The 8,555-nt window shown below is 64.0% G+C and overlaps 1 protein-coding gene across 7 annotated transcripts in view; it reads right to left on the bottom strand.

The window, feature by feature from the left end:
* Positions 1 to 3,425: 3,425 nt before the first annotated feature.
* The window catches only part of UNC13B (unc-13 homolog B), a 341,091-nt gene continuing 335,961 nt past the window's right edge, over positions 3,426 to 8,555 (bottom strand). For all 7 annotated transcript variants that reach the window (XM_075932833.1, XM_075932834.1, XM_075932838.1 and 4 more), the window contains one exon: positions 3,426 to 5,220. In XM_075932833.1, coding sequence (XP_075788948.1) covers positions 4,935 to 5,220 — 286 coding nt within the window. In that variant the 3' untranslated portion in view covers positions 3,426 to 4,934. The remainder of the gene's footprint in view (positions 5,221 to 8,555) is intronic.

The following is an 8,555-nucleotide window of genomic DNA, read 5'->3' as shown; positions in this document are numbered from 1 at the left end:
CAACTGTCGCGCTGGAGCGGCAGATGGAGGGAGCCCCGCAGGGAGCAGGCCTGGCTCTGTGCAGTGTTCTCAGCAGGGATTTACACCAGGGGCCACTGACCCACCATAACCATCAGTCGTGGGACACACACAACCCTGCAGGGGAGTACAGAGGCTCAGGGATTCCCCTATGTCCCAGGGGTTCAGGGTGCAGGACCAATCTCAAAGCTGGGGTGGGGAGAGCATGGTCTGGGGGGAGTTAGGGAGCGGGACCTGGGGGTTACAGTGGATGAGAAGCTGGAGATGAGCCAACAGGGGCCCTTGTAGCCAAGAAGGCTAATGGCGTATTAGGATGCATTAAGAGGAGCATTGCCAGCAGATCCAGAGATGTCATCATTCCCCTTTATTCGGCTTTGGTGAGGCCACATCTGGAGTATTGTGTCCAGTTCTGGGCCCCCCACTACAGGAAGGATGTGGACGCATTGGAGAGGGTCCAGCGGAGGGCGACCAAAATGATTTGGGGCTGGAGCATATGACCTACAAGGGGAGGCTGAGGGACTTGGGTTTGTTCAGTCTGCAGAAGAGCAGAGTGAGGGGGGATTTGAAAGCAGCCTGCAACTCCCTGCAGGGGGGTCCAAAGAGGCTGGAGAGAGGCTGTTCTCAGTGGTTGCAGGTGGCAGGATGAGGAGCAATGGGCTCATGTTATAGTGGGGGGGGGGGGTCTAGGTTGGATATTAGCAAAAACTGTTTCCCTAGGCAGGTGGGAAGCGCTGGGCTGGGTTCCCTAGGGAGGGGGTGGAGTCTCCATCCCTAGAGGTGTTTAAGTCTCGGCCTGACAGAGCCCTGGCCGGGTTGATTCAGTTGGGATTGGTCCTGCCTAGAGCAGGGGCTGGATTGGATGACTCCTGAGGTCTCGTCCAGCTCTAGGATTCTATGAGTGGGAAGGTTCCAGCCTTGGTCAATGGGGATGTAGGGTCTGGGGGAGTTAGGTGGGTGTGGGGGTTCCAGCCTTGGTCAAGGGGGATGTAGGGTCTGGGGGAGTTAGGTGGGTGTGGGGGTTCCAGCCTTGGTCAAGGGGGATGTAGGGTCTGGGGGAGTTAGGGTGGGTGTGGGGGTTCCAGCCTTGGTCAATGGGGATGTAGGGTCTGGGGGAGTTAGGGTGGGTGTGGGGGTTCCAGCCTTGGTCAATGGGGATGTAGGGTCTGGGGGAGTTAGGGTGGGTGTGGGGGTTCCAGCCTTGGTCAAGGGGGATGTAGGGTCTGGGGGAGTTAGGGTGGGTGTGGGGGTTCCAGCCTTGGTCAATGGGGATGTAGGGTCTGGGGGAGTTAGGTGGGTGTGGGGGGTTCCAGCCTTGGTCAAGGGGGATGTAGGGTCTGGGGGAGTTAGGGTGGGTGTGGGGGGTTCCAGCCTTGGTCAATGGGGATGTAGGGTCTGGGGGAGTTAGGGTGGGTGTGGGGGTTCCAGCCTTGGTCAAGGGGGGGTGTAGGGTCTGGGGGAGTTAGGTGGGTGTGGGGGTTCCAGCCTTGGTCAAGGGGGATGTAGGGTCTGGGGGAGTTAGGCTGTGGGGGGTTTCAGCCTTGGGTAAGGAGGGGTGCAGAGTCTGGGGGGCCTCAGGGCAGTGCATGAATCATGAGTTTCCCTGTTCCCATCCTGATTGTCCATTGGCGTTCCTGCACCCAGGGTCCACAGGGAGCCAGCCTAGTTCCCCCTGCAGTGGGGCCCACAGCACGTCTCCATGGGACAGGTCGGATCACAGCACGCTGGAGGTTCCCCTCCCCGATTTGGATGGGGGCTCAGAGGACTCATTAAATTTGCAGCTGACACCCAGCTGGGAGGGGCTGCAAGGGCTTTGGAGGGTAGGGTCAAAATCCCAACTGATCTGGACGATCTGGACACATGGCCTGAAATAAAGAGGATGAAATTCAATAAGGACAAATGCCCGGTGCTCCACTGAGGAAGGGGCAATTAACCGCACCCACAGCGGTGGCATCTTCAGGGGCATGATGCCGTTCTCCTCCACGGCCGCTGAAGATCCTAGTCAGTGGGCATCCATTGACCACGTGTGATCTCCTCTCCCGCCAGATCACCAAGTCGACACAAGCCAATAGTGCACGGTGGTTACAAGAAGCCAACGGCATTCTGGGCTGTGTTAACAGGAGTGTCGTGAGCGAGACACGAGAAATAATTCTGCTCCACGCCGGCCTCACCTGGAGCACTGTCCAGTTCTGAGCCCCGCATTTCAGGAACGCCGAGAAGGTCCAGAGAAGAGCAACAGAAACGACTGAAGGTCTGGAAAACACGATTCGTGGGTTTGTTTAGTCTGGAGAAGAGACGCGTGTCAGGGACAGAACAGTTTTAAGTACCCGAAAGGGTGTTACAAGGAGGAAGAAGGAAAATTATTCTTAACCTCCGAGGACAGGACGAGAAGCAAGGGGCTGACACAGAAGTAAGGGAGGTTTAGGTTGGGCATTAGGAAATCAGACTCAGAGAATCCCAGGGTGGGCAGAGACCTCAGGTGCCATCGAGTCCAACCCCCCGCCCAAAGCAGGACCAACCCAACTCAATCAGCCCAGCCAGGGCTTGGTCAAGCCGGGACTTAAACACCTCTAGGGATGGAGATTCCACCCCCCTCCCTCAGTCCCCGTGAGGGCAGGAGACTGACTAGACCTCTCAAAGACCCTCCTGTCCTAGCGGTCTACGTGCAGGCCGAGCTGATCCCACGGGGCCAGGCAGGAGGCCAGCTGACGCGTCAGGTAGCAGTGCAGTGGAGTTGGGTTAGCACAGCACATCAGCTGCTCCTCGGTCACTCTGGGCTTGCTGGCACTGCGCGCGTCGGGATGCTCTGATTCATCCGGCTGGGAAAGGAGCCTGGCGAGGCACCGAGGGATCAGCTGCACACAGTAACGGACAATGCACTGACCCCTCTGAGTCAGGAAGGAGCCATCGGGAAAGGGAAAGGCAGCTTCCTCTTCTGCTTCTGTTCTGAGTAGCGGCCCTTTGCAAGGTGCATGCAGCCAATTCTCCAGAAGGAAAACCGAAAAGCCACACGCCCAGCCTGCTAGTGGGGCGCATACAGCCACACGGCGCTGGGAAAATCCATCGCCAGCAGCATCTGATCCAGTGGCGGTTGCCATGCGGCTCTCCATCCTGTGAGCTGCCAGAGAACACACCCGAGCGAAGCAGCGGGAGGCTACAAATCAGGAATGTCTCTCTCCGCAGACACCCGCAAGGCAGAACGTACGTGAAACACGGAGCACTCCTGTAACTGCAGGTCAGGCGTCACACCTGGAGGAAAAGGTCCCACAGCCTCTCCCAGCCCCTTCGCCCCGAGGGGAAGAGCATCTCTCCCCCTTGTTCAGGGACGGTTTGCATCCTTGGCGAGCGCGTGCAGCACGCAAGAGGCAGCACCACTTTTAAACAGGGGGAGGCAAAGGCACAGAAGGGACTGATGCTAAAAGAGAATTTATTCAAGACTGTACTACCATTTTCTAAACCAATGGCACAGACAATGATTAAAAATAACAATAGCTCGGAGCTTTGAAGACCATTATTATAATACGTGTATAGACAGCAACAGAGCAGGTATGAGAACTCGACAAGCAGGCCTGTGGAGAACACGGTTCATATCATACAGCTGTACAAATGTCAGAGAAAAATAGAAAATAAAATACAAAAGGAATCACCCAAAATGCAGTCCTTGACTTTATTGACAGTGTTACAGTACGTTATGCGCCAGGACTGGCTCATTCCACCTTCTGTTTTCAGAGTGCTCGCTTGGCTGCAAATAGGAAAGAAAAGAAAAGTCTCAAGTATAAATCCCAATCTTTACCTGCCGGGCTTAGAAATATCCGCTAAAAGCCAACCCGGCTGTCTCTGTGATCATCTTTGCTCAAAACTTTGCATTTTACAAGAAAAAATTGGACACTTCTTTAATCTAGTGCAAAAATATTTCCCGTGGTGACATGAATTCACAGAATGACGGACAGTCCTACCACCGGCAAACCATCCTGTGCATGGCTAACAGCAACCTCGAGATCGAGGGAAAAGCCCCTCCCCTTCTCCGACTCGTGTGATTGGACAGTTCTTTGTGATGGGCACATGCTGTGCCTGCCCCCGTCGGGTCAGTCCCTCCGGGTATATAGCAGGGAACCCTCAGCCAAGCCACCCGAACCCATGTGAGTGACCTCTTGTAAATACTGCGCTGCCAGCTCACACCCAACGCCCCTGGGCTTGCCTGGTGTCAGCCCAGCATTGGGCACCCGTTTCATTTGTCATCCCCATACTTGCGCCGGGGCCCCACATGTGGCTCTTGGAATCAGCTAGCAGCCTGCGACAGCGCAACGCCTTACACAGCTGGGGTCTGCTCCTGTTCAGCTGGGCAAAGGCTCGTCCTGCCTCCACTCACAGCCGCGTGGTCTGGGTCACTCATTTGGTCTCCGTTCTCAGATCACCAAACCACGCGGCATCAGAGGTACCCACATGGCAGGTACCAGCGTTCTCAACACCAGCCCTTCCTTGGGCAGCTCAGCAGCATGGGGAACAGCCGCGCTTCCCAACCCCCGAAAGCATCGCTCTCCTCCCGACCCACGCTGGGGAGGTCGGGCCCATGGCTTGATCCTGAAGACGTTTCAGGTCTGCCGACGCCAATGGCTAAAACTCACCGTGTCCCCTCTCTACACACGCCAGTGTGCCCCGCCCAGACAGAAAACCATTTTGCACAGAGCACAACGCACGTCTGAGATACACAGGGCGTCGTCTCCTCCACGCTGCCTTGCCCAGCACTACAAACTAACGCAGTCACAGCAGACTGGGGGGCTGTCTCCCGCACGGCTCGTGCACTAGCGGCGCTAACACAGGCGAACTGAAAAACCTTTTGTAATTAGGAAAAGAAAAGTCATTGAACACTCGCACATGTTGGCACAAGGAAAATGAGGAGGGGATGTTCCGCGCTCAGCTCAGGTGCCTTCTTCCACGGAGCGGGACTCCGATTTCAACTTGACAAACTCTCTGGCCACTTCGTCATTGGTGCGCTGCGAGAGAATCCTCAGGACCGTGAGCCCCGTCTCGTCCATGTGAATCCTACGCCCCAGTGGGCACCAGCAAGCACAGCTCCCTTTGTCCGCTATGTCCCGGAGCTGCATCACGGCTATCCCCAGGACCCGATCCTCCCGGGCAAAGCAGTAATCCTTCACGCAGACCTGGAGCTCATAGGCATCCGGGCCATCTTCATTCCCCAAGATGCTGAAAAGGAGACACACGAGTTACTCCGAGTCAAGCAGAAAGCACAGTGTCACGCCAGGAATATATCGACGCCCTGTCCACACTTTCCAGCTCTGAGCCTGGCAACGAAACTTCACTTCCAGAGGAAACTGCCATCAGAGCAGAGCATCAGAAAGGGGCTCTGCAAAGCCCACACAAGGGGCCTTCCTTCGTAGGGGAGACTGACAGCCTGACTCTTTTTAAGAAGGAATTTTCACTCTCTGCTTGTTTTTCATGTGGGAAAGGCAGGTCCTGTCTAGCCCCGAGTACTCGATGGCAACGGAGAACAGGGGAAATGGCGATGCCATGAGAGCTGAGAGCGTGAAATTGGAGCTCCCGTGAGAAGGGATTTTTACCCAGAGCACTGAAAACCGACACTTGGCCGAGACCCTCACAGACTCCCGCTGGCAAACTAGAAACCCAGAGGCTTCCCCTCAGCAAGACCTCCCGCAAAACCGGGACGTAACCTTCCTGACCCTTGTACGGTAAAAAAAGCAGACGCCTCTCTCCGCCGTTTCCAGCCTCCCTCACGATGCAACAGGAAAGAGACGGGCTGATTCCCCGTGTAACCCCCTCTCTGACTACCAGTGGGATGAGGACCAGGCTACTGCCTGGTGTAAGGCCTTCAGAGGGCAGGTCCCTTGCATTACCGGGAGGCCACGGAGCAATCGCCGGTGTTCGCAACGGCTGCATTTCTAGCCGCTGGAGAAGACGGTATCCCTGGAAGCAGCTTTGGAGGCAGCTTGGCCCATGTGGCAAGTAAAGGGACAGACTTTTGCTCTCACAGGAGAAAATTTCAGCCTCAACTCTACCAATAAAACCGAGGCCTCGTTGCAATAACGGACCCTAAGAACGCAGGGGGGCGCACAGCAGAGCCTGTCAGACGTGTTTCTGGCCATAACCGACAGGCGCTATGCACACGAGCCGTGAACCGACACATCTGGCCCCGAGAGCAGCGTTCCAGCAGCAGCCCCTCAGCACTCCCATGGCGAGCTGGTTCCTCACGCCACGATATCAGCCCAAAGACGCGTCTGCTGCTCCTGGTTGCCCTACTGGCATCAACAGGTCATTCTATTGCACTAGGCTGCCTGCGCTTGGAGGACGGGATCCCCGGGCCGGGCCGCCTGCACTCGGGGGGACGGAGGGAGGGAGGCAGGGTCCCCGGGCCGGGCCGCCTGCACTCGGGGGGGCAGGGGGAGGGAGGCAGGGTCCCCGGGCCAGGCCGCCTGCACTCGGGGGGGCGGGGGGAGGGAGGGAGGGTCCCCGGGCCGGGCCGCCTGCACTCGGGGGGACGGGGGGAGGGAGGCAGGGTCCCCGGGCCGGGCCGCCTGCACTCGGGGGGGCAGGGGGAGGGAGGCAGGGTCCCCGGGCCGGGCCGCCTGCACTCGGGGGGGCAGGGGGAGGGAGGCAGGGTCCCCGGGCCGGGCCGCCTGCGCTCGGGGGGGCGGGGGGAGGGAGGCAGGGTCCCCGGGCCGGGCCGCCTGCGCTCGGGGGGGCGGGGGGAGGGAGGCAGGGTCCCCGGGCCGGGCCGCCTGCGCTCGGGGGGGCGGGGGGAGGGAGGCAGGGTCCCCGGGCCGGGCCGCCTGCGCTCGGGGGGGCGGGGGCAGGGAGGCAGGGTCCCCGGGCCGGGCCGCCTGCGCTCGGGGGGGCGGGGGCAGGGAGGCAGGGTCCCCGGGCCGGGCCGCCTGCGCTCGGGGGGGCGGGGGCAGGGAGGCAGGGTCTCCGGGCCGGGCCGCCTGCACTCGGGGGACGGGGGGAGGGAGGCAGGGTCCCCGGGCCGGGCCGCCTGCGCTCGGGGGGGGGGGGGGGAGGGAGGGAGGCAGGGTCCCCGGGCCGGGCCGCCTGCGCTCGGGGGGCGGAGGGGAGGGGAGGGAGGCAGGGTCCTCGGGCCGGGCCGCCTGCGCTCGGGGGGGCGGGGGGAGGGAGGCAGGGTCCCCGGGCCGGGCCGCCTGCGCTCGGGGGGGCGGGGGGAGGGAGGCAGGGTCCCCGGGCCGGGCCGCCTGCGCTCGGGGGGGGCGGGGGGAGGGAGGCAGGGTCCCCGGGCCGGGCCGCCTGCACTCGGGGGGGCGGGGGGAGGGAGGCAGGGTCCCCGGGCCGGGCCGCCTGCACTCGGGGGACGGGGGGAGGGAGGCAGGGTCTCCGGGCCGGGCCGCCTGCGCTCGGGGGGGCAGGGGGAGGGAGGCAGGGTCCCCGGGCCGGGCCGCCTGCGCTCGGGGGGGCAGGGGGAGGGAGGCAGGGTCCCCGGACCGGGCCGCCTGCGCTCGGGGGGGGGGGGGGGGGGGGAGGGAGGGAGGCAGGGTCCCCGGGCCGGGCCGCCTGCGCTCGGGGGGGGGGGAGGGAGGGAGGCAGGGTCCTCGGGCAGGGCCGCCTGCGCTCGGGGGGGGGGGGGGGAGGGAGGCAGGGTCCCCGGGCCGGGCCGCCTGCGCTCGGGGGGGGGGCGGCGGGAGGGAGGCAGGGTCCCCGGGCAGGGCCGCCTGCGCTCGGGGGGGGGGGGCAGGGAGGGAGGCAGGGTCCCCGGGCCGGGCCGCCTGCGCTCGGGGGGCGGAGGGGAGGGGAGGGAGGCAGGGTCCTCGGGCCGGGCCGCCTGCACTCGGGGGGGCGGGGGCAGGGAGGCAGGGTCCCCGGGCAGGGCCGCCTGCGCTCGGGGGGGCGGGGGGAGGGAGGCAGGGTCCCCGGGCCGGGCCGCCTGCGCTCGGGGGGGCGGGGGGAGGGAGGCAGGGTCCCCGGGCCGGGCCGCCTGCGCTCGGGGGGGCGGGGGGAGGGAGGCAGGGTCCCCGGGCCGGGCCGCCTGCGCTCGGGGGGGCGGGGGGAGGGAGGCAGGGTCCCCGGGCCGGGCCGCCTGCGCTCGGGGGGGCGGGGGGAGGGAGGCAGGGTCCCCGGGCCGGGCCGCCTGCGCTCGGGGGGCGGAGGGGAGGGGAGGGAGGCAGGGTCCCCGGGCCGGGCCGCCTGCGCTCGGGGGGGCGGGGGGAGGGAGGCAGGGTCCCCGGGCCGGGCCGCCTGCACTCGGGGGGGCGGGGGCAGGGAGGCAGGGTCCCCGGGCCGGGCCGCCTGCGCTCGGGGGGGCGGGGGGAGGGAGGCAGGGTCCCCGGGCCGGGCCGCCTGCACTCGGGGGGGCAGGGAGGGAGGCAGGGTCCCCGGGCCGGGCCGCCTGCACTCGGGGGGGCGGGGGCAGGGAGGGAGGCAGGGTCCCCGGGCCGGGCCGCCTGCACTCGGGGGACGGGGGGAGGGAGGCAGGGTCTCCGGGCCGGGCCGCCTGCACTCGGGGGACGGGGGGAGGGAGGCAGGGTCTCCGGGCCGGGCCGCCTGCACTCGGGGGA

This window comes from Pelodiscus sinensis, chromosome 6, assembly GCF_049634645.1.
Source record: "Pelodiscus sinensis isolate JC-2024 chromosome 6, ASM4963464v1, whole genome shotgun sequence".
Classification (NCBI taxonomy): Eukaryota; Metazoa; Chordata; order Testudines; family Trionychidae; genus Pelodiscus; species Pelodiscus sinensis.
This window is presented reverse-complemented; position numbering and strand designations above follow the sequence as displayed.